Consider the following 27,474-nt stretch of genomic DNA (forward strand, 5'->3'; position numbering starts at 1 on the left):
TCAAACGAAAGGCAACTATAGCAGCATTTCAAAGTTACTTTATTAAAAGTGACAAATATTTATGAAAAAACTACACTATTTAATTATATAAATTCCCTTTCCTGAAACCTGTTCAATCAAAAATTCCCTTTTAAAATAGCAAAGTGCTTTTAAAAACAAAAAAAAAAAAATAATTTCTTTCTTAAAAGGAAATCTTGAAATTTCTATCAAATAAGCTTTTACATTACTGAAAAAGGTACAGCATTAGTATTTTTCCACCACTTTTAAACAATAATTCATAAAATGTTGAGCTCAAATTTTTAACACTCAGCTATATTGCTGTGCTCAATTCAATTGCTAAGTTTAATAATTCTAAGAAGAATAAATTTCTGTTAGAAAAAAAAAGAATACGAATTATTTTCAAGTTTGCAAAGTTCTATTTATTGTTTCAAGTTTTACAAGTTTATATTATTGCACAAAACCTGTGCAGTAAAAGTACTACGAATACGATAAATTTAATCTACTTATGATAATCAACTTTCCCACTACATACTCTACAATAATACTCTTTTAAAATTATTATTCTCTTTTACAAATTGATAATTTGTTTGTTTTCTTATACAAAATAGTGCTTTATAAAAACCAGAACAATATCTATGCATGTTTGTGTATATATACTTGTATAATAACAACTTTATTATACAACCTTCTTATTTTCAATCCCTATCCGCTGTTTCTTGTTTCTTTTTACCATTGTTGATTTTAATGTATTCGTTTGCATAATCATTAGCAGTGTTATAACAGTCTCTTTATTATATTTTATGAATTGAGTTTTTAAAGTGTGTAAACAAAAACCTAATTACTTATATTACAGAATAATAACACTTCTATGTAGGTATACAATTATTATTGTGTATGTAATATGAAAATAAAAGGATGAGACAATATTAAAAAGCAATCCGTTAACGACACTGTCTGCTTTTCAGACACTAATGTTTATTCAAAAAATTGTGAATAACAAATTTAAATTATTAATTAAAAATTTTAGGAAAATTTTCAAAAAAAATATTGTAATGGGATAGAATTATCATAATTTTATTTTTTAATTAAAATTGAATTAATTTGAAAATTTTCCTTAAAATTTATTTCGCATCAAAATTATAACTCTTTTTAAAATTTTATAAACCAAAAATATGTTGTCCAACTAATTTAAATATTACATTAATTATAAAAAAAAAATATTTTTTTTCACTTCGAAAAAAATTTATGAAATTGATTTCGCACAAGTTTTCTTTTTCAATTTCAATTGCATATATTTAGGATGAAAGTTCCTAATTAATTCAAGCAGTTTTAATATTTCAAGCAGTATTTTTCTAAACTTTGTCGAATTTAGTAATAAACCAAATTTAGCTAGAAAAACAGTTAGTGAAAAAATTAATTTGAATTTTATTTAATTTTTAAACTCAACTTCCAGATCAAATATGTAGAAAAATTGGACAAGTTCTTGTTATTCAATATATTTCATATTTAATTGTAAAACCCCGTGTTGTAGTGTAACACTATTACAAATTTAATGTAAAATTAAAGTATTAAACAAAACAGAATGTTATTCAGAATATTTTCAAAATTATAAATAAAATTAAGTTGAAAAAAAATAAGGCACAAAAAAAATTTTTTTTATATAGAAGTTTAGTTAAAACATTTGAGCATTCATTTCCTTTTAAGAAAAAATTCGAAATGTATGTATGGTTTTTGTAAAGATCAAAAGTTTTTTTTTGTGAACTTGCGAGAGCAACTTTTAACAACAAAAAAAAATTTTATTCACTATTAAAGGTATGTGGCAATCGCATTGTACTCGTATATAACACTATATTGCTATGGTTGAACCGAAGTATAGAAATTGAAAGAGTATTTTTGAGCAATACAATGCCTATTTAAACGTAAATAAACCAACCTGGTTGCGAATTTCCAACAAAGCTTAAAAGAAAGCTTTCTCCGATGTATTCTATACAAAAAAGGAATATATTTGCTAATAAATATATCGTAAATGCTTAATATCGTAATTTTGGTTTATAACAAATTATAATTTTTTAAACCCAACAGTAATAAATTTCCATACAAAAGAACATTTGGAGTGACAGGTTCTCCTAAAAATAGTTGTCGAGTATAGTGAGAGGATCCCAATTTCGATTTATCCCAAATGTATGCAACATCGATAAATATAGATTATTTTGGAAATATTACTTATATAACTTTTGTTCGTTCAATTTTAACTATGAATAAATTGACAAGTTTTCCTTCTTTGCGATTCCGTTATTAAGCTGCTATATATCATTTTAAAATCTTAAGAAATTTTCATTTGTTTATTATATTAGAGCAGACATGTTTTTATCGAGTTTTTGCAATATAAAGGACTGTTGCAGTGAAACTGGGAAAGTGGTGGGAATTGCCCTGTATGCTATCATTTTATCGCTATTTAATTTTTCTGTTTAGTATTGTGAAACTTCTTTTAAAGAAGGATGAACTTTTGTAAGCTTGGTTTCATTAAACTTGTTTGTCAAGTCATTATAAAATTAAAATTAGTTATCGAACTAATTGAAATTTTCCGAAAAAAATGGAAATTTTTTAAAATGCCCATAATATAATTTGTATAATAAGATTTGGTAGTTTAGATGATTCAAAATTTATTTTTTAACACACTTTTTCCGAAAGTTCATAAGAACTCTGTAGTAGCAAACATTAAAGTTTTAAACACCAAGCTATATAACCAAAATAAAATGGATTTACGAGTATAAGTAAACGCATAAGGATATGGTTTTTCGACAATTTTTAACAAAAGATAAGTAACATTTTCAATTCTGCAAAATATATAGAGGTAATTTATAAGTTTGACAGATCAATCAAAAACTTATATATTGCCTCTGCTGGACACAGCTTCTTTGAATTTAAGACAGAAATCTTATTTTAAACTCAATTGAAATTTAATATAAGTAAGCAAGGAGAGTATTTTGCTTCACATGAAATTACATTAGATTTTCATTGTTTTTAATAATATTTTGAATTTTCCATAAATTCAGCTTATTTTTTAAATAAAACTGGCTTAAAATTTCACTCATTTATACATAAAACAAAGTAACGTTTGCATACACACGTATTTGAGAAAAAGGCAATATAAAATAAAACTAAAGTGAAGCAGTTTTACCCAAAAGTATGCAATATTTTGCAATAGAAGTAAAATTTAAATTTTTAAACATTTTTTCAAGTTTCCACATACGCAACTTATTTTTAGTTTTTCAAAATAATTGTTTTCTTTTTTCGCGATTACAATTTAGAAGAAGAACAATTCATTAAATAATGATAGAGTGTTGAAAATGAGCTAAAATAAAAAAATCTGATGTTGTCAGCACATAACCGACCGCATTGTGTATTGTCTAGTTAAATGAAAGTGTTACAGAATATTATAAAAATGTCTGTAAATATTTCTTACAATTATGAATTTTACTAATACAACATCATAGTTGAGAAATTAATAAAAATGTGCTTATTACACGAATAATTTAGCTCTGTAGCTCAGTTGGTAGAGCGTCCGCCTAGAAAGCGGTAGGTCACTGGTTCGAGTCCAGTTCGAGGGGAAAGTTTTTTAATTAATTCTTCTGCCTTTAACTCGTTCCTTTGATAACGTCATCCATCTGTTCTGCAGTTGCATGAAGAAATTTCCATTAAGTTACTTCTTTCAAATTTTTAAGGCATTAGTAAGCTTTTAACATACCCAGAAAAATATAAATTTTGCTGTTAGTAGAGTTTCGTTTTGCGCTCGGCAATTAGTTTCGGTAACAACCAGAACTTAAATATCATATTTCAAGAAATTCCATCAATGTAAAAAATGTAAAATCGGCTCACAGATCAATTTCTGAGCCCTTGTCTTTCCAAAAAATTTATAGACTCATTGTTTTAATACGAAAAATTTAAATATTAAATTTCAATGAAATCGGTTAGTTAGGAGGTTTCACGGACGGTCGAGCTAAGCTTATATATGAAATTTCAAGCAAATCGGTTGAATATTTTCTTCAAAATGGTCAAAAATGTAAAACAGGCCCGCTAAAAAATGCAGTTCCCGAGGCCTGATATATCCCAAAAGTTGATCAGTCTGCGCCATGGTCGAAATAAACTTACATATAAAATTTCATCAAAATCGGTTCAGCTGAACTTGATATACACGCGTGCACGCACAGACCGATAGATTGACAGGTTGCTAAAAATTGTTTATTTACGCTTCTCTACCATGGAGAAGTGCATTCCCACCGAAAACTTGATATTCTTGACTTGAAAACTTGATAACTTGACACAAAATTTGTTGTATATCAAATGCAATCAGACGTGGTTGTCATTAAACAAATCCTTTCAAACAAATGGTTTTTGTTTTAAACGCTATTGTTTTCAGTTTTCCTTGGGATTTGCAGTTTATAATTATATTCTTTTTAATATTTAAAGTTAGTTATGTTGTAGTTCATATGCTCTCCAGCTTAATTATTGACGTTTCCGTATTTCCATGAAAATAGTCTCAATAACGAAATTTTTTGAATCGCAAATAAGAACTTAATTTCAAAAGTCGTCCAATATTTAAATGAAGAATTTTTCTACCCATATTGAATATCAACAGTTTCAGTACAAAATATTAGAATCTAGAAAACTTATCGGATTATTAAAAGAAAAAAAAGTTCTCTATAAATAAAATTTTTATGTTTAAAAATCACAATTTTATTTTACAAGAATAAAAACTTAAGTTACTTAATTTTAAATTAATTAAAAAATTCTTATGCACGAAAATATTATAATTACAACTGAAATCAATTAAAAAAAAGTCTAAATTCTTAAAACTGTTAAATTAAAATCTTTGGTATGCGGATGCTTAAATTTAATCCTTTGTAGTTTTATTGGTTCTTGATTTTGTTGTCCAAGAGGTTTTCGTGTTCCAGGTATTGGAATACTTCCGACAATTACTTGAACTAAATTGTTAACAGCTTTTAATGTTGATATAGGAATCTAAAAAAATATAACCAAAAAGAAGAAAGTAAATTAGAAATTGAAATTTTTTACAAAAATTCATTAGTTATGAAAAATAATTTCATTGCTTTCATTACAAGAGAGAATGAAAAGTATATAGTTCAATCTTAAACTCCACAGGACTAAATAAAAAGGGACTAAATAACATTAAGAATTTTAGGTGATTTACTTACATTGAAAATGCTGTCCAATATCGTCTGCTGTTGTTCTTTGCTAATTATTTTACCACTATCATCAACTTCAATATTTGTATTGATTTTTGAACTTTGTGTTGGCATTGCTATTAATTTGTGTATACTTAGTTCTCTTGTAGAAGTTTCAACATCTCTCATTGTAGAAATTTCATTTAAGTGGGATAAGTCTTTTTTCTAAAAAAAAAACAAAAAAAATACATTTAAAGTTGAATAAAATTTAATAGAAATTTGTAGTACAACATTAATTTATGGCAGGAATTTTGAAAACATTAACGAAAAAAAAATAAAATTCCTGAAATAAAAATTTAAAAGAAAAAGAAATTAACTTTAAAACTAAAGTAATCCATTTAAAAGTTGTTTCGAGTTAAGAAAAATTAAAAAATCTGTAAAAGTTCATAAATTCTTTTGGAGAAGTTATAAATAAGAAATCTTTTTCAATTATTCGTTCTTCTGAACTAAAATAAGGAAATTCAAAATGAAAAGCATTTTATCAAGAAGAAAATGTTGAAAATTTCAACACAACTAAATCTTGTTCGAAAACAAAAAAATTAAAATTTTTACTTTAGAGGGGAGAGGGTTTTAAAAAAAGATTTAAAGTCTTGGTATAAAGAAAAATGCTGCTAATAATTTCAATTTTTAAAGCAAAAATAATTTATGACCGAAGGAATTAAAATATTATTAGAATTTACTTTGTCGGTATTTTATGTAATCTTAAGTATTGGAAAAAGTAATGGTTCTAATTCTGGTTACTTGTAGGCGCCCAACATTAAACCAATCATGGAAAACTTTCACAGGACTGTTTACAAAATTTTAAAAAAGAAAGAGATGGCGTGAGTCGCATTAATATAAAAACCGCTTTCTAGGAAAATGCACCGGTACGATAAAGTGGTTTCAAAATAATGTAGAAATATTTCAGAAAATTTATAAAGTGAAATTTCAAATTTAGAATTCCATAATAAAATTATTTTAAATAAATTAAATTTTTTGTGTATTATGAATTTAATGGATTATTTTGCTATCAATATTGTTAAATTCTAATACAACTTGGATCGGGTATGATGAAAAAATTTTCAAAATATTGTATGTTAACAAATCGTAGGGAATCTGGAAAGAAAATATTTACCGATATCTCAATATTTTCACGGTTCACCCCTTAACACTCATTTGAAAAAGTTAAATGGATGATTTCGTTTAAGATTATTAAATGTCAGACAAAACAACCAATTTTACTTTATTTGTTTTCTAATTTATTTTTATTCAAAGAATGCGTAACTATTTTCTCTATATAGCAAACGCCTTCTTTTGAATTAATGTTTTGTATAAAATAGCTCTTCTAGATCGAATATTTAATAAAGTTTGGTCAAACCAATGGTTTGTATTGTAGCACTTTTCCCTTCAACAAGTGAAAATACTGCTTTTAAATACAGTCTATGCATGTCTACCAAACTATTAAAATTATTTTCATTCATAAACGAAAATATTTCTAGGATTGCATACGCATTTTGGATGATGCATACATGCAGTCTTTGAAATAAAGCAAAAATTAATATAAAGAGGGGTTAACATAATGCTTGATTTTAAGGTTTAATTGTGTGAGTTAAGAAAAATAATAATATTTTTTAATGTCATGGAATTTACCGTTATCTTTTTGCGCTTATAGAAATTTTAAAAATCTTGCGGTTTCGGAAATATAAGATGTCAAAAATTCAAATTTTACGAATTTCAAGAGGCGATAACTTGAGAGGGGGTGGACATCGAAAAAAATTTTCTAACGAAATGAAGCATTTATTAGTGTCTAAAAGCCCCTAAAATTTCAACCTTGTACAGGCTGGGGTCTAGAAGAAAAACAATATCAAAAATTTGAAAAAAAACGGACTTTAGATAACGGTAAATTTGAACGGCCATTTTGTTTTTCTAAAGTTTAACAGTAGTATACCGCGCTAGGGGAAGCAAACCGCTGCCTTTCTGCGTTTGTAAAATTTGAAAAATGCTTATGGTTTCACTGCACTAAATAGTTAAAAAGTGGCATTTTTATGGATTTGGGGGGGTATAACTTCTAGAAGGGGGAAGATAGGTAAAAATTTTGTTCTACGGAAATAAGTTTCTAATAAAGATTTATGTACGTATTAAATTTCAGCTTTCTATCTTCAAGGGTGTAGAAGTTTTGTAAACAAAAAAAAGTGTACACCGGACAGAGTGAAACTAATAAGCACTTTTTTTCAAAAAATTTTTGGAAAATTGCTAAAAAGTACAACTAAGTTTTAAAATCATAGTAAAAATATTGACATTTTTTACAAAATTTAAATTTAATTCTGGAAAATTAAATGCAGTTGTAACTTTTTTAGTACTTTTCCAAAATTTTTTTGAAAAAAAGTGCTTATTAGTTTAACTCTGTCCGTCTGTCCGTGTGTCTGTTTACAAAACTTCTACACCCTTAAAGATAGAAAGCTGAAATTTAATACGTACATAGATCTTTATTAGAAACTTATTTCCGTAGAACAAAATTTTTACCTATCTCTCCCCCTCTAAAAGTTATACCCCCCTAAAACCCTAAAAATGCCATTTTTTAACTATTTATTGCAGTGAAACAAAAAGGTAACGGTTTGCTTCTCCAATCGCGGAACACTATGGTCAAACTTTAATAAAACAAAATGGCCTTTTAAATTTACCGTTATCTAAGATCGATTTTTTACCAACTTTTTGATGTCGTTTTTCTTCTAGACCCCAGGTTGTGGGAGACTGAAATTGAGAGAAGTTGTGAAGAAGATGTTAGATACCAATAAAAACTTTATTTCGTTAGAAGAAAATTTTTTTCCATCTCCACCCCCTCTCAAGTTATCGTCTTTTGAAATTTGTAAAATTTTAATTTTTGACGCCTGATATATCCGAAACTGCAAGCTTTTTCAAATTTCTATAGACGCAAAAAGCTAACGGTAAATTCCATGACATTAAAAAATATAATTATTTTACTTAACTCACACAATTAACCCTTGATATCGAGCATTATGTTAACCCCTCTTTAAATTAATTTTTACTTTATTTCAAAGACTGCATGTGTGCATCATCCTAAATATACGCAATCCTAGAAATAGTTACGTATATGAATGAAAATAATTTTAATAGTGTGGTAGGTATAAATGGACTGTATTTAAAAGCAAAATTTTCACTTGTTAAAGGGAAAAGTGCTACAATACAAACCATTGGTTTGACCCAACTTAATTTTACTTTCTTAACACGGGCCTTTAAAGAAAGATTCGAAGACGAAATATACATAAATATATACTTATACATTTACGGAGTAAATTTCAGTTTTTATAATTACGTTATCCTTTTATATTCAACTTGCTACATAAATGCGAAAGTGATTAAAATTTTAATAACCCATTAAAAATTAAAAGTAAGGAGCGAAAGAAAACAAAAATTTGTCATTAGTACTGATATAAAAAAATCAAATTATTATTACCTCTGTTGCTACATTTATAACTTTCTTTGGTGGTACTCCTGTAATTTCCACTAAGAGATTCGAAAACACCATCATTAGGATAAACCAAACTATCCGATCCATCCAACAAATGAACATCTAAAAAAATATTAGAAAAAGTCAATAAGACGTATTTTACATTTTGAATATTTAAAAAAAGACTTAATATTTTGCGAAATTATTCGCACAATTACAGAACTTTAGCTAATATGATATACTCATAATGTACTTTTAGGTGTAAATTAACAATATCTTTCTCGGATTAATCAGATCAGAAATTTTTTTACTTGAAACGATAAGGATTCCTGAATACTAGCAGATGTTCAAAACATCTCTTAAACCAATCAAATTTGTCATTAGTCTATTGTCATTATCAATCGGATAATTAGACAATAAATGTGACGCAGTTAACTCTAGAAAGTAAAACGAAATCAGTAATGCAATTCAAAATTTAGACAAAAGTAAATTTTCATATCCTTATTGTAAAGTAACAAGATTAGGATTTGGGACTTCTAATTATAGAAAACAATAGCTATAAATCAAATTTTTTTAATTTTTAATTTTTAAATAATAATTAAAAAACAAATTTTCTTTTTCAGCGCAAGTGCCTGTAACTGGTAATTATAAAAAGATCTTCCATTTTTGTAGAACACAAGATTTATTTTTCAATTTTTATGGTTGGAAAGATTTATTTAATGGCAAGGGTTCAAAAGAATTTTTTGCGACTAAAAGCAATTAATTTTAACTTGTTTTTTCCATTTTAAATGCAAATTACTTTCATGTTCATATTTGTAAATTATTCGCATAAGTAATAATTATGTTTTTTTAACAGTTTCAAATTATAAATATTTAAAAAACAGGAGCAATATAACTAATAAAGGCGGATGGTTAATCTATCCAAATCTAAAAGAAAAAAAATTGCTGCAACCTATGACTTCCCCTCTACTGCTGGAACTGGGTAGACCCAAAAGGGAGAAATGCATGTATCTACATATGAGTGAATGATAAATAAATAAAAGTGAGTCAAACTAATCATTTGTAAGTTAACAAGTGAAAATACTGCTCTCAAAAACAATCTATTAAAACTACTTTCATATGCTAAACATAACGCTGGCATTCAAGGGTTAATACTGTGAGTTAAAAAAAATTATTATATTTTTTGATGGCATGGCATTTACCGTTAGCTTTCTGCAATTTTAAAAATTTTGAAAAGCTTGTAGGTGCCGAAAATAAAAATTTTACAAATTTTGAGAAACGATAACCTCTCTCGAAATTGGAGGCGAAAAAAATTTTCTTCTAATAAAATAAACTATTTATTAATATCTGTAAGTAACTATTTCAGACTCCATAAACTTGAACTATAGAAGACAAAATATACCAAAGATTTGAAAAAACGGGTTTTAGATAACGGCAAATTTTAGCTGCTTTTTTGTTTTCTTAATATTCAATTATGCTGTGACGGTATAGAAAAACCAGCCACTACATTTCTGCGTTTGCAGAATTTGAAAAATGTTTTGAAATGTAGAAATTTTGTAAACAGGTTCACGCATCAACGAACGGACAGAGTGAAACTAACAAGCACTTTCTTTTGACATTTTTTTTTTGAAAACATGTGTTGAAAACAGCACATTTTGTTACTGCAGTGGACAGTGATTGTGTTCTTCTTTCCTTAAGTCTTAAATTTTGGGATACTATAGAGAGGAGAGAGCTAAGAAATTTTGTTTGAGAAAAATTTTTGTCTACTACTTACACACAAGCCTAACTACGGTAGGCTAGTCACCTACCTAGCTAACTCTCTATGACTATAGAAACTAGGGCATGATAGATATCATGCACTAGCCCTATACTCCTCCTAGGAGTGAAGAAGGAAAAAAAAAAAAAAAAAACTTACACACAATATACTCGCAGTTTTAAAAATATAGAAACCATTTTCGCATGAAAAATTGTAGATATATACAAAAGAATAATGAGGAGTAAATGCAGCGCTAATAAAAAAAAAAATTCTTTTTTTATTATTACACCTTACTTTCTACAATATATTTCGAAATCTTATAAATTAATATCTAACTTAAAAGTTTGAGACATTGGCTTGAAATTTTATTCATTTTACGTACAAAAAAGAACTATTTAGTACAGCAAAAGATTTCATGAAATCAATACGTTTAATTTGAACATTATTTCTGAAAAGTTATGCTGTATAAATATGAAATGATTTTTGGTTAATAGTGTTAATTTTTTAATTGAATATCTCTACGACCTTATAAAAATTTCACTACCATACACGCAAGGAGCAATGTACTTTGTTATTTCAGTTTCTTCGTCACTATCTAAATAAGAAGGTATATAGATTATAAGCAGGTTTTTATTTTTACCAAATTACAAAATAAATATAATTACTTAAAACTGTTCGATGTAAATAAATGTATGTGCTCTACTAATATAAAATTCGATCATAAAATAAAATTATACAGTATTAAATAAAGATTAAGTTGAAATAAAAATCTTGCCAAACTTTTTTTCTACCAAGGTGACAAATTCAGAGGTCAGCTTTAATATGTCCGGAAAAATTCTAAAGTGCAATTCTTTATTTACAATATCTGTTAACAAATTTGAGTTTCAAATTGTAAAAATTTGCTAAAGCGCAAATTTTCCAAAATTCGAAATTTTAAAAAAATTTTTTTTTTCAATTGTTAAAAAAATATGGAAACGAATAATCAAATTATGTAAACACAATTTAACTTTGTGGTCACTTCTGTGTAGAGCTATGCAAAATAATGAACCCAAATTACATAAATAATAATCTCTCGCATAATGCCACCTCTATATGGAAAAGTTCTATATAATTCTCTAAAATTTTTAATACGAGTACCAATTTCTCACTTTAAGAAATTAAAACTTCGCTAGTAGTAGTTCTTTTGTTTATAAATAACCTTAATAGAGAAAATTTTTTTTTTAAAAAAATTAGGTATGAGTAACGTTACTGCCTTTTTACAGATTTCAGATCTTAAACTTAAGTTTTATATAGAGTGTAACCAGCAACTTTCATAAGTAGCACATACTACCAGCAATCTTGAAAATTTTAAAACATGTCAGAATTTGGCTATTCCTATAACGCTAAAAAAATTTTAAGAACAACTACAACTATTCTCATAACATCTAATAAATTCTTATGAGTCTTCTCTATTAGTGCTTCGATTATACTATAAATTAAACATTTAATTATTATGAATTCATATATGTTGTTTATAAGTACATATATATTTTGCATTTAATTTTTTATTATATGTACAATATTTACCCATACATAATTATGTATATCTATTAGTACATACATAATATAATGATGACTATCCTGAAGTGACAGAAAAATGTATTTACAAACGTTATTACCGACCGTATTGCATACAATAAGGAAGGTTATGTGATGGTTCCAAATTTCGCATATCGAGTTTTTGGTGAAAACACACTTCTCCATGGAGGGGGAGCGTAAATAAACTATTTAGAGAGGTTTCGGTCTGTATGTTGCGTGCATTACAAGTTTGGCTGAACCCATTTTGATGAAATTTTGCACGTGAGTTAATTTCGGATATGTCACGGGTTGATCAACTTTTGGGATTTTTTGAGAACTGGACTTTTTTCAGGGCCTTTACACTTTTGATATTTGAATCTAACACTTAATATTTGAACTTAAGTTGGCGAAAAAACGAACGTATAAATTTTTTGGAAAGATCAGAAAACCGAACTGGAAGCGAATTTCATATTATTTACTATATATCTACGGAACTAGTTACTGAAACTAACTGGTGAACTTTTCAAAGAATTTGAATGGAATAAAGCGAAACTCTATACTAAAAGCCAAATTAATATTTTTCTAGGCATTTAATAAGTAAATGTTACTAGAGTTTTTAAAATCGAAAAGAAGTGTTTAATAATCTTTAACGCATTTTCATAATCTTCTGTAATATTTTTGATAAACTAGACAAATTCACATTGCAATTGATTATGTGCTGGCCACATAAGATTTTTTGTTATTTGTTGTTTTAAGCTTAAATAAGTAATACACGTGTAATACTTTCAGTTTGAAATCACACAAAAATAACTGGCCGAATATTCTTTGAAATAGAAAAATAAAATAAAAATAAAATTGTTTCAACCTTCTTCGGAATATAAAAGAAATGTAGTTTTATCTTCAGGCCTTATATTTGTGATACCTAAAAATAGACATATACATATATTCATAATATTTTGATTATGTGCCTTAATTTAAATATTTTACAAATAAATCTATTATTTTATTTAGAAAACTCATACACGAGCTCAATTTATTGATAATTAATTAAATATTAAAATTTGATTAGCGGCAAAACAACTTTGGAAAGTTTATCGAAATTTTCATCATCAACAATATGATGATTAAATAGCGAGAAATAAATTTAAGGATAGAAGTCTTATGATTGATCATAAATTCAAAACACTTGTGATTAAGACTAAAATTATAGAATGTTTGGGTTTTCAATAGTTAAAAGTGAAAACCATTTATGTACTTTTATTATTCCTGTTTATTTAAAACTAAAAAAACATTATATTATGTAACATTAGATTGAGAAATTAGTATTAGATTATAAAAGCGTAATTTGCAACGAATTTAAATTAAAATTTAAATTAAAAAACCCAGAACATAATAATTGGTAAACTTATTGAATCTAATTAATCTGCATTTTTCATATACAATTAACAAAAATACTAGTAAAAATGAAATACACAGTATAGGCATGGCTTTGTTTTTAGTATAACAATTATTTTAGTAAAACAATAAATACTCTGATCGTTGTATACAGCTGGAAAATTTCGAAATCTGAATTTATTTTTTAAAATAGATATAAATTTAATATTTATTGTTTTAGAAAGTTCTGTACTTTTACCCGCATTAATTTTTAAATTTTACTAAAAATATTACAGTTCTTCGAAATTGTTTTTAAAGTATGTACCACTTAATATAATTATGTGTATTAAGTGAAATAATTACATACGTAAATTAACACATGCAATGAAACATAATCACAACATTGTTTTAAGCCAGCAAGCAAACGAACTTGTTAGAAGTTATAATTAAATATAACAAAGTAATTTTTATTAAAACATGGTATATTTAAAGTATTTTTTACGTATTTACAAGTTTATTTGAAGTTTTAAAAACCTTTTATTTTTGCAGCAATGCTAGTATCAATAGTCGGGTTATAATTACTTAGTTTGATAGGGGGATAAGTATACAGGCGATACAACCCAAAACCAATTACCAGGAATTTCGAATTACTTTAAACTTAAATGCTGCAATATTGCTTTTGTTATATAGAATTGGACTTAGAGGTATCTTTCAAAATAAATACCCATTTTGTCTCTTGCGGAGAAGTTTCTGTTATTTTATATTAAGAATTTCTAATTAAAATAAATGGCAGTTTGCTTAAAATATTGCAAAAAATATGTTCAATTAATGTAACTTTGTAAGCGGAAATCATAATTTACATCGACACAAATAAGAATTAATAATTAGAATTAATAACTAATATCTCAGACCGTTATTTCTTAATTTAATAATTAAGAATAACGGTCTGAGATATAGACTCAGGTGTATGTTTTTGATCACCATCGAATTCTGAGTCGATTTAGCTTTGTCTGTCCGTAACAGCGATAGCTCTAATAAAAAAGCTGATTGAGCTAAGTTCACCAAATTTTCACAAATTGTTTATTACAGTAAATGCCAGAACCCTATTTACTAGTTCGGGTAGCTGCCAAACAACTTCAAACAAGTTATTTGATTATATCTTAGAAACTATAAAAGCTTTGGTATTGAAATTTCACACAAGTCAATATATTAGTAGGGCCAGTGTGTTTGATAAAATTAGTTGAAATTGCTTGGATTTTTCTCGTAGCTGCCATACAACTTCAATTGTAGTTTGGCCATATCTTAGAAAATATTGAAAATACAGTGCTCAAATTTTGCATAAATTAATATGGTAATATGGAAACTTAAAGTCATAGTCATTCCCATAGTCAGTTGTGGCATATTTATTCGCACATAGGAAGTACGGGTATCGCAAATTGGTACGGGTATCACATAGTTGACACAGTCAACTATATTTTTTCTCGTTTTTCTATTTATTTGAAAAAAAAACAAACTATCACCGAAAACACTATCAAATGATATTTATTAAATTCAAATTTCATTTTTGTACACAAAAGGTTTGACCAAGCACCATTATGTATTTCCATATCTTTTTACCGACCGTATTGTGTATACAATAGGTAGGTTATGTGATGGCAACAAATTTTGCATATCGAGTTTTCGGTGGGAATGCACTTCTCCATAGTAGGGAAGGGTAAGTAAAGTAGTTTTAGCAACCTGCCGGTCCGTCGGTCTGTTGGTCTGTTGGTATGCCGGCCTGTGTGTGCACGCGTATCTCAAGTTCGGCTGAATCGATTTTGATGAAATTTTATATGTAAATTTATTTACACCATGGAACGGATTGATCAACTTTTGGTATATATCAAGTTTCGGGAACTGCGCGTTTTAGCGGTTCTGTTTTACATTTTTGAACATTTTGAAGAAAATATTCAACAAATTTACTTGAAATTTCATATATAAGCTCAGCTTGACCGTCCGCGAAACCCCCTAACTTTTGGAAAAAATCAGGCGTCAGCAACTGGACGTTTACTACGGGCCAAAGAGAAATAACCAACCGATTTCATTGAAATTTAATATTTAAATTCATCGTATTGAAACAATGAACATATAAATGTTTTGGAAAGATCAGAACTCGAAAACTGATCGGCGGGCCGATTTTACATTTTTCACCATATCTACGGAACGAATTGACGGAATTTCTTCAAATTTGATATTTGAGTTCTGGTTGTTACCGAAACTAACTGGCGAGCATTTCAGGGAATTGGTGTAGCACGAAGCGAAACTCTACTAAGAGCCAAATTTACATTTTTCTAAGTATGTTAACTATAAGCTTACTAATGTCCTAAAAATTGGAAAGAAGTATTTAACAGACATTTTTATAATATTCTGTAATATTTTCACTTAACTAGACAATACCCATTGCGGTCGGTTATGTGCTGATCACATCAGATTTTTTTTGTGCCATTTTACTGTTTCAATTTATGTAAACGTATATAATTCAATTTTGTGAATTGAGAAAACGCTAAATAATGTTTTGTCAATATTCAATGAAAAACCTTATGGTTCTCCTAATTGAACTTCTAATTTATATTTCTCAGAATTTTATAGGTACATAAAATATATTTTTCAACCACATTTTCATCGACACACACATAGATTGTACGTGTTTGCGTACTTGTTTTAATTAACCATAAATTTTGTTAATAAAATTTCGGTTTTCCTTTTTATCATTGTACAAAAATAAAAATAATAAGTAGGCAAAAATTGAGTAAATTTTGTACAACCGCAAGAAAATGGTAAAAATCTGTGGTTTCAATTATTATTTTTATGCTATTTGAAAATGAATATCTAGGTATTTATTTTGTTTTTCTAAAAATTCTTAATTAAATTGATTTCCTATTATGAATTTTTTCGGGGTTTTATAAATTAAAATTTAACTTTTCGGCATCTTTTTTTTTAAATAAAATTTCAACAAAATAAAAAAAAATAACTCTTTGAATTTCTTACTACACAAAATCATTGAGAACTTAAAAAATATCACTGAAGCACGAACAATATTTGAAATATTTAAATTACACCTACATACCAAAGCATAAGCAAAATTAAGTATTAAAGTTTTAACTCATTTTTAAGCACATACATTCTTACGTTTGCACATTGCACTGAATTTGAAATACGTAAGTAACTGTCGGCAGGAAAAATAATCAAGGTTTATGATAGCATTGTAATACTTTATAGGTGACACCTAGTAAAGTATGTAGGCATATTGTATAACCTTCCAAGTCTAAGATATGATTTAAAGGTGTACATACATTAATTATACATTAAATTTCGCGCTTTTAAAAATTTATTAGTTTAAAAAAAGTATTTTTTTAATGAAGTTTTTTATAACACTTAACAATATTTTTGTTGCTTGGTAAAATTAACTTTAACGTTTCCACATTTTCATATATAGTTGAATCTTAAGTATTTGACGAGTTGATGTATAAGAAAATTTTATCATTGGGAGATTTACCTGTTCATTCTGTCATATTCAGCAATTTAAGAAAAGCAATAAAATCAATATAAACAAGTAAAAACGTTTCAGTCGGTATAAACCGATTGAATTATACTCTGCATCTTTCATTGTTGTATAGCAATTACTCGAACTTGTGAAAACATTCCGTAGAAACTTCAAGAATATGTCTGACCTACAATTGGACATACCACTGCCAAGTTTCATGAATCTGACTTTATTATTTTTCCGAATATAAAAAATTTGCTTTTGGAGTTGTATGGCAGCCATCCAAACCGGTACTGCCATCTGATTAAAATTTTTAGAGCATATGTAGAATTACATCCGAATATGTAATGATAGTACACAAAATTTCATATTCATGCCTTTAATAGTTTTTGAAATATGTAAAATAAACTCTATGAGTTGTATGGCAGCTGCCCGAATCCGTTGTCCGAATTAGTCCAGTTACAATAAGGTTCGTCCTTGTCACAAAAGAAAAAACTTGTGAAAGTTTGGTGTTGATTGCATTATTCGTTTTTGAGTTATCGTGCGATCGGACGGACATGTCTAAATCAACGTAGAATTTTACGCTGAGCCAGAATATATATATATATGTCCATATCGCAGATGACTCCTTCAAGTAGTTACAAACTCCATACCAAGGTTAATATACCCTTCACGAATTACTTGACAGGTTCGGGTACTTGCCATACAACTCCAAAAGCTAACTTTAAATATTTGGAAAAATTATCAGATTCATGAAACTTGGCAGTCGGGTGTCCAATTATAGGCCAGACATATCCGTGAAGTTTCTATAGAATGATTTTACAGGTTCGAGTAATTGCTACACAATGACGAAAGGTGAAGGGTATAATTTAATCGGTTTATACCGACTGAAACATTTTTACTTGTTTTTAAATCAGTTCGTTATAAAATTAACGGGTTAATGAAAATTCAACTTTAATTTTAACAAATTTTCATCATCTACATGCATATTTTCGATTTTGTTTTTTTGATGCAGCCAAATGATGATTTATCGCTTTTTTGATGACGACAAATTTTTTAATAAAAACAAAAAACTAAATTTTGATTTTTGGTAATAATTTTAGCGATTCCAATATTGTTTTTAAACTTCGTTGTAATTATAAAAAAACTTCATTGTACTAAGGTACTTCAATTAATTCGACAAAAAGTAATCAATGAAACATTAGCTTTGACCTACTGAAATGCATACATACATACAAATGTATTAAACAATAAAAAAGAAAATAAGAATAAATCGAGGCAGCTTTATGTCTGGTATCTATCACGTTTTCATTCTTCTTTATAAAACCAGTTTTCTTTTAACTTTCAAATGTTACTTTGAAAAAATAATTATTGTATTCTTCATTTTAGGAAGAAATTTTATACTACATTGTACATAAACATATTTAGTCGTTTAGGTATTATCGAAAATATTTGATTTCTCTTGTGAGAAACATACATACTTATATACTACAACATATACTCTTAAACATACATTTACATATATAACTGCAATATGTATAGTGTGGCTGATGTGGGGCAAACTTTGAAACTAGCTCTTGTTTAATTTTTTTATGGAAACAATAGACCTACATGCATATAAAATTTTAAGTTTTTGTTATATTTTACTTCTGTAATCTGATTTACTTCTTAAATCTGATAAGATTTTTTACGAGAGCTTCAAGTTTCAGTTTTTAATGAATGTAATACTTATGTAGTTGACTTATACTGAGTACAGTTCGGGTAGTTTGGTCGAATTTCACTGAAATGAAATATCCAAAATTTAAGTTCTAAATTTACAAATAATAAATTTAAAATATATAGGAAATTCGTTATTTATTTTGTATTGATAATATTATGAAATACGTATTTTAACTTTCCTAGTTAAACTTAACTGATCTACTACAAGCAGGTGATAATTTTTGTGATATATATTTTTATTGTATAAACATGAGGGATGGAATGATATACAAAAATTTGGATATAAATTTGAATTACATTAAAATGATAATTTTATCACTAATTCTAAATTGCTGTTTTATAAATTAGCAAACACCTGCTTCAAAAGCAAATATTGCCAAATATCTTAACTTTCTATATTCAAAATAATTTCGCAAGTATATTAACTTATTCTACATTAAACGCAGGTTTCGCTAATTAAATTTTACAATGAGAGCAGGCTGATTGAAAACATGAATACGGACGTATTCAAATATTGATATGTGGTTTTAATTTTAAAAACCCAATAGTTGACAAAGTTTTATGTCCCACTTCATGTTACACTTGTTTTATTCAGAAATATTTGTTTGTGAATCGCACGCAGATATTATTAATTTTGTCTTATAATAGTTTCAAACTAAAGTGACCAGACTTCTATAATGTGTTTTTGGTTTCAACATAGTTACGGAATTTTTAAAGTGCAACTACCTAATAAATAAATATGTATGTGTGTATCAAAAACTGTAAAATTACATAAATACTCATCGGTGTGAATATATGTATGTATGTACATATATATCTACCAACTTGACTATTTGAAAGATGTCTTTGTAGAAAAGATCTTGGAAACCTCCAAAGCTTTTGCTGCGGGATTATTTTTTGAAAAATCGCTTCCTGAGAATCTAATGGTTCTAAGGGCGTTTTGAAAAAAACTCTATCTATTATAGTCATGTGGGATTTTGCAATAAAAATATCTTCAAAAATATCAAATGATTCTACATCCGATAGAATAGAAATTCTGTTTCGAAGCTTAAAGTTAAATAAACTGAGGTTCATTGTAGTACTGTAAAAGAAATGGCTAGAATACTTCACCAGGTTAGTAAAAACTAGGAATACCACCCGGTAATGAACAGTAAGAATTAACTTAAAAACCTTACTTTATATGCCTTCCTTATTTTAATAATTTTTAACTAAATTATGTGCACATTTGTAATAATTCGTACTGGATCACATTCGACAATAATGCAAGATGAAACCGACTAGACATTACTAGTATGTGCATATATTTGTACGTATGACTTAAACTTATACAAATATTGTTTGAACCATTCAATACAGTATAGGCACACCAAGCAACTGCAATTGGTGACTCTAAATTAAAGCTTACTTGTAATTCAAAACATAAAATTTATGAATTCAAAAAGCTTTTGTCTCATTATTTCACCTTTTGTAAATGAAAACAATAATAATAAAATGACAAAAATGACAGCTTTTATATCATTTAATATTTATCATATATTTTTTTTATAGACAGGTTATCAGATGTTCATGTTCATGGCTAAATTTCGGTTATAAAAAGCAAAAATAAATATTGAAAAACATTTTTGTCCCTTTTAATCTCATTCAATATCGTATTTCTACTTTTTTCTTTTCTGTTATTTTTAGAAATAATAATGTTTTTAACAGTAAATGACATTCATTTTGTATTTAACCATGACCTCGTAAGCTTGAAACCTCTATAAATTTTTTAAAGAAGTCAACGCTTAAAGAAAACAAAATAATAAAAGATAAAAGAAAAATAAAAACAAAATTTTTTTTAGGATATAAAAATAACGTCGCTCCACCATTGTGATAAATAAAATATATGTATATACATATGTATGTACATATGTATATGAATTCAAAGATATAAAGCATTTACGGATATTTCTCATTCATTAAGAAGCAAGCTTTTAAATTACCTAGTTTCAATTCAAGGGCTGCAGTACAAAATTAAAAAAAACGAAGAAAAATATAATTTGAATAATATGCATTTTTAATTTTTTAAAACATCTTAATCTTTCCAATAAGTGTGCAGCCATACATATCTACATTATACACCTTTTAACACTTTTATATGTTGCTTTGTACATTTTTTACAGAATTTATAAATCTGTCAACGAAAAAATAATTATGTATTTGTTAACCTTAAGATTCTTTCACTTTCGAAATATTTAAACTATTAAAAATTCAATTAATTGGGTGTTTGAATTTAAATAAAATGCAAAGAAAATATTAAAGCGAAAAGCCATTTTATTTTTTGCTTTTATGTAGAAAATTATTATTTTATTAAGATTTGAGTAAATTTATGGAATAATATAAGAAAGTTCGAGATATAAAGTAATAATTTAAATAATTTATTTTAATTTTTGTCGGGATCTACATAAAACTCAGGGGGTATGTGCATGAAAGTGTAACCAAGACCTCATTGCTTGTGGCCCAACATTTCTTATTGATTTTATTTTATTTTATTTTTATCACTTTCTACCATCACTTACTATACTACCGTTTAAAAAACTAGTTCGGCTTCTAGTGCGGAAATGGCAAAAATTGAATACGCATACGCTTCTTTGTATACACAATACAAATTTCAAAATTAAATTTTTATTTAATTATACACATAAATTGTTATTTTATTCAAACATTATATTAATTAAATTTATGAATCTTTAATTAGGCTTAATTTCAAAATTTTATGACAGATATATTACAGGTCAGTTACTTTTGTCTTCTTTATTATAAGCACTTTATTTTTTTTGCTTAATTATTTTGAAACAGGAATTTAACAAATTACCAAGATTTTATTCAGAAAAATTTCATTAAAAAAACATTTAAAATCGCTCAATTATTTTTTACTTTTTCCTTCTTTTTTTATGTTTAATATTAAATATGGCAAATTTCTATTTAAGACTACATTTATTATAAGAACAAGTTTCCATTTTGTATCTTATTTAAAAAAAATTTAGGTCAATTCCAATATTAATTATTTAAATTTTCCAGGAAATAGCAAAAAACAAAAATTAAGAGTAGGTTAATTTTCGAATTAGAATCAACAATAAAATATCAGAATAGTTTTTTTTACTTGTTTTTACCAAAATTCAGTCTTGTATTGAAATTCCATTGTGTATTAGCTTTCTTTCTTCTATGGTCAATAGTAAATTATAACTAACAGTTACAATTTTTACATTGAGTCTTCAATTATGGAAATAATGCCAAACATGAAGGGTTCAAATAAATAAAACGTCATTGCTATCAGATTATTTTTTCTTTGTGCAATCAGGTAAAGGTTAAATTTCAAGTGGTGCCTACATACAACCAAGTTCTTTAAAAAAATTAAATAATTCTAAATTTTAACAGTAAAATAATTTTTCACGTGGATTGCTTTATAAAATCGCAATGGCAACATTCCGTAAATAGCAATAGCACATTTTTCATCATATGAACGCTACAAAAGTACATTGCCCATAATAACATTTTGTGTAAATTTTACCTATATTGTTATTTCTTGCGTATGCTAATATAAATAAGATGAAATATGTTAATTGTTCTCTTAACTTTCCTTTAATGGAATTTACAACTAAAATACAATACGGTTAAATTTTATTTGTTCTCTTTTTTTTTATATTTTACTGACGTATACAATAGAAATATAGGCAATATGCTAATAAACCTTATCCATTTATGGTTCAAACTTTGTACATGCGCTTATAAAATCGCCGAGTAGCTTATTTACACATAATCTTAAACAATCGAATCAAATAAATTTGTGTAATTAATGACGAAAATTTTGTTTTAAGATTGAGGAAGCCCTTAAATGAAATTTGCAATAGTATTAATATGCAGTAAAACCAAATTTATAATACAGTAGAACTTCTTTATTTGGGAATAATATTTTAAATTATTTAAATAAAAATTGAGTCAAATCTTATATGTATACTTGCGTCTATAAACAGGAAAACTTACAATATTTTTTATACTTAAAAAATATTGCAAGACTGCAAAACCAAATCCAACAACTTGTTTCCAAGAAGTTCTAAAATTTAAAATTTTCCCTTACAACCTAGAAATTATTAGTGAATACATAGATATCTATAATTAAAGATATCTATAATAAAAATACATATCTATAATTAAAATTTTAAAGTTTGAAGAAAGAAACAGTCAATTTTTAAGACAAATAATTTAGTTATTAAGAACAGAAAATCAACAGAACAGAAAATCAACAGAACAGAAAATCCTGTGAATGGTTGACACGATCGCTCATTTTGATCGATTAAAGCAAGTACATATTGCAAATGATGTTGCCTTATTTGAAAACGATAAACATAATGTTAACGATTTATCTTTCTTATTTTCTCTTGTGACTTTTAACCAAGAAACATTGCGAGAAATCAAAGCGTTTTTCAGAGGGCGTCAAATAAAAAGACTTTCCAATTTCGCCATAATAACTGAAAATCATTGTTTATTTTCAAATGCAAAAAATGTACAAAATGACCACATTTTATTACACCAATTTTCTCATGAACACGAGGAACGCACTAGGAAGAAATAATGTGAATTTCAAGATATGATTTGAGACTTTAAATTACAGAAAATAAAAGTGAAATTAAACTGCGGAAATGTTTCATATCACTCAAGTAGTGATAAAATTATAGTATGGACGTTGGAAACATACGTACCAGCAAAATTTAATCTTTTTTAATAAAATTTGTGAAAGTTTACAAAAATTTCAAAGATTTAATTGAAATATGAAAATAAAATTTGTTTATTTAATGCGATCCTGGAAAAATTGCAAAAAAAAAAAAAAACTTGAATAGCAAATACTTGCGAAAAAAAATTAAGTAATATACCTCGTATAGTGCATCCATAATTCAGAAAACTTATTTTGTTTTTACATAAATGTAATTGATTCAGGTTATGCTTGCATAATTCATATTTCCAATGTATTTAGCACATACAAAGCACTTGTTTTAAATGAAAAATTACTGCATAAATTATGATGATAAAAATAATATTATTTAAAATACGAAAGTGTAAGATATGTATACATACATATATCTGTACGCGTGTACAATTTAATGTTCATGTATCATTTGATAATTAAATGTGAGAAAAGTTAATTATAGATATGTTAAATAAATTATAATTACAGTTATTATTTATTCTTGATAGTTTTTCTGAAAATAAATTAAAATAATTTTCGAATTTACATAATTTATCCGAAAAACTGTAAAATTACATTATAAAAATAATATTATGTGGCAGGCATCCCCATGCTGTTATTTTTAACTTTTTAAGGAAGCGCTCTACCCATAGCAAGAAAATTCTTTGTCAACGCTTAGCACAATTAACAAGGTGAACATTTGGTCCATTAATCAAAATTGCTTTATCTCCATCGATTCTTTGACACAAATATTTTTATACATGTACTACACATAGAAAAGATAAAATATTATTTTCCATTTTTCTTAAAAGAAGCTACGATAATTCATGAAATTTAATAAAGATACTTGGCAGCAGTAAAAAATAGTTGAGTTAATCTTTATATCTTATATCAATCTAAGATCTATTCAATTTAAAAATATGGAAAGGTTAACCTAAATTATTAGTTTTGCTATTGTTACTGTAAGACATCAACCCTAAACCTCTCTCTTACTTTTAAATAAAACTTTTAAATTGGTAGGTATAAAAACTTTTTATTTATAGACTAAATCTGCAATGAAACGATCAAATGATATTCTAATATTAAATTATTTTTTGAAAATTATGTAATTACGTATATTAAATTAAATCCAACCACATTAGAATTAATTAAGGATTTTAAAATTATTTTACGTAGGTAAATATTTAGTGTAAATAACTGTAAAACTTGTAACAATCATAGATTTAGTAGAATTTCTCCTTTTTTTAACCATTTGTAGTAGATAAACTACTGAATTTTTTTCTAATTTTAAACAGAAAATATCAGTGATTATATTGAATTACAGTTTTTTCTGTATAGTAACATATATTAATTGTTATTAATGTTAATAATTTGTAAACAGGTGTGTAAACACTAACACCAAATTATTTTATTTTGCATTCATTTATTGAAAGAGCTTTTTATTCATAATAATATTTTTCATATTTTCCGATATTGCACACTATTATGATCATAGCAAATATGTAGAGAATTATTGCAAAATTTTCTTTTTGACTACAAGCACTTAGTCACGTCCGTATTATAACAGTGTAATAAAAAAGTTGTTCTTTAAAAGCAAAAGATAAAAATATGTTATACCTACATTGAAAAATTAAATTGCATGACTTATTAAACTTATAGAATGCACATTAGTTAAACGATACATTATAATATTATACATAAGCTTATAAGTTCAAGTACAAAGTATACAATAATTGGCGTGGAAACTACATACATATATTTAATTGCAAACCATTTGTGAACAATCGCAAGATATTGGTGGTAAATATTAAACTAGTTGTTTCGTATTTAAGTAAGAGCGACTTTCAAAAATAACTTTACATATTCTAAATTATTTTTCATTTCAAAACATCAATTTCACTGCCTATCGAATCGAGCTTTTTAAAATTAAGGGCTATTTAAAATTTCACTTTTTTTTCTCAAGCAAGTGGGTTTGTTTAAATTAAAATTATTCATTACACTTAGCTTAAATTCTGAAACATATTATGAAGATTATTAACATTTTTTTCCTTTTATGAAGATCCGTCAATAAAGTTAAATTGATTCACATATGAAAACAATTTCTTTTCTTACTTCAATGCTATAGTTTTCGATTTCAACGTCATACTCATGACATAATTTATGTTAAAATATTTTACATTCGACAAATTATTGTAATTAATTTTTTCAATAATAATTTTTATTAAATATTTCTATTCTTCACACAAGTTACAGTTCCAAAAATTTTAAAAAGTGGTCAAAATAAACGTAAGAGAAAACCTTGAATAAAGATCATTTAAGTTTTCCATATTTTTTGTCATAAATAAAAAAAGCGCAGGATTTTTAAATAGCAAATAATCGTACATCCTCATAGCCATCACTGACGTCACACATTATTTATAAAAACGTTATACAAAAATAAAACCACTATGTAAGTATCCGTGAACTTCATTTTTCAAGGTGTTGTAAACGAGTTTCATTTATGAATATTTATGCTGTTGTTTTTTTTTACCTCTCACATTTTATAATATTTGCAAATATGTTACAAAATTGGTTGCTCGGTCGCGATCGTGTTATAAAATTATGTTCAACAAAATATACAGAAAGTTTATAACGAGCACTTTATATACGGAAAATGTAATTGATTTTTTACTGGTATACTCGTAAAACGAAGCAGGTATTGTTTCCACACAAAAGTTGACACATTTTTCACTAAAATAAAAATGTTAACAAAGCCTAAAAATGGCTTTTTGCTTGTTATGAACGAAGTAAAAATACTTGTTTTTTTGTACAGATGAACATTTAAGTTTAAGTTGAATTAATTTAACAAAATATCAGATAAAAGTAAAACTCTTATCTAAAATTTTGGGGTACCATAGGTTCCAATTAACCTTCTACGTTTCGATTGCACATATTGTATGATAGATTTACTGAAATTTCTGAATATTATCTAGGAAATATACAATGCGATCGATCATTTGCTGACCACATCACATTTCTTTATTGTGTTGTACTGTATTAACTCTTTTTTATCGAACGAATAACTAGAGAGCATAATTTACCTTAGATTTTATAAAAAATATATTGCCAAAAATTAACTAAACTCGACATCTACAATATTCAATAAAATTGTAACCGATTGTGGCTTGTGGGTAAAATAATTAAAGAAAAAAGATAATATTTTTCCAATTTTTTTTTAATGTATGCATTATTATACTATATTAGTTAATATATTAAATATAAACAAGGTGTAATTATTTTTTCTCAATAAAGGTTTATTTTTGCAACATATTTAAAACATAAGCATTGTTTCATTGCGTTGTTGCTTGCTATTAACTTTTTAAGAACAAAATAGTTATATTTTAATTCAAGTATAACTGTAAACAGCATAAAACCCTGTTTGCAATTTTAGTTCAACAATTATTTTATTCTGGAAATTAATCTTCGTTTTGTAATGACACAATATTTACAATATTTTATCAGACAAAACTAAAAAGCGACGTTGAAGCCGAGCGAGTGAGTTAACTTTAATAAACCGTTGCGAAGCGAAGTTGGCGACTAGGAAAAATTTTTTTAATTTCGAAAAGCTTACGAAAACTTTATAAGAGGATCTACCTACAAAAATTTATTAACTCCTTGTAAATAATTGAATATTTGTTTCAATTGAAAATTTGTTTAATTCAAAGTATGAAACTCTCATTTCGTGCGATGAATTAATTAAATTTCTTATTTTTCAAGTAGACCTCTAATTTTATCTTACTACTTTTACTACCATTTTGACTAGTAAATCTTTAGCTTTAGCTATAAAGATTTTGCGAATATGTATAAAAGCACCTTCAAGGAACTGAGGCATTATATCTCCATACTAAGTTTTTTGCTCGCTCATATTAATTGTAACTTTAAAATTGTTTTTCGTGAATTTTGAAATCTTTAGCTCAAGCTGATTAACGTGAATTAGGGATATAATGAAGAATCAGAAGAAAAATATTTTTTAATACTCGTAGAAAATAAAATTTTACTTTTATGAAAGTTTCGCTTTTACAGATAGCCCTTGTACAGTTGTTATTGCAATACGTGAATGAATGACGGAAATATTTATTTCGGATTTTCACA

The 27,474-nt window shown here is 26.5% G+C and overlaps 1 protein-coding gene across 1 annotated transcript in view; it reads right to left on the bottom strand.

Moving 5' to 3' along the window:
• Positions 1-4,730: 4,730 nt before the first annotated feature.
• The window catches only part of LOC129611205 (uncharacterized), a 28,436-nt gene continuing 5,692 nt past the window's right edge, over positions 4,731-27,474 (bottom strand). The window contains exons 2-4 of the mRNA XM_055524196.1: positions 8,701-8,817; positions 5,217-5,411; positions 4,731-5,022 (exon numbers count right to left, since the gene is read on the bottom strand). Coding sequence (XP_055380171.1) covers positions 4,843-5,022; positions 5,217-5,411; positions 8,701-8,817 — 492 coding nt within the window. The 3' untranslated portion in view covers positions 4,731-4,842. The remainder of the gene's footprint in view (positions 5,023-5,216; positions 5,412-8,700; positions 8,818-27,474) is intronic.

This window comes from Condylostylus longicornis, unplaced genomic scaffold (assembly GCF_029603195.1).
Source record: "Condylostylus longicornis isolate FDR11 unplaced genomic scaffold, ASM2960319v2 ptg000048l, whole genome shotgun sequence".
In the NCBI taxonomy this organism is placed as follows: Eukaryota; Metazoa; Arthropoda; class Insecta; order Diptera; family Dolichopodidae; genus Condylostylus; species Condylostylus longicornis.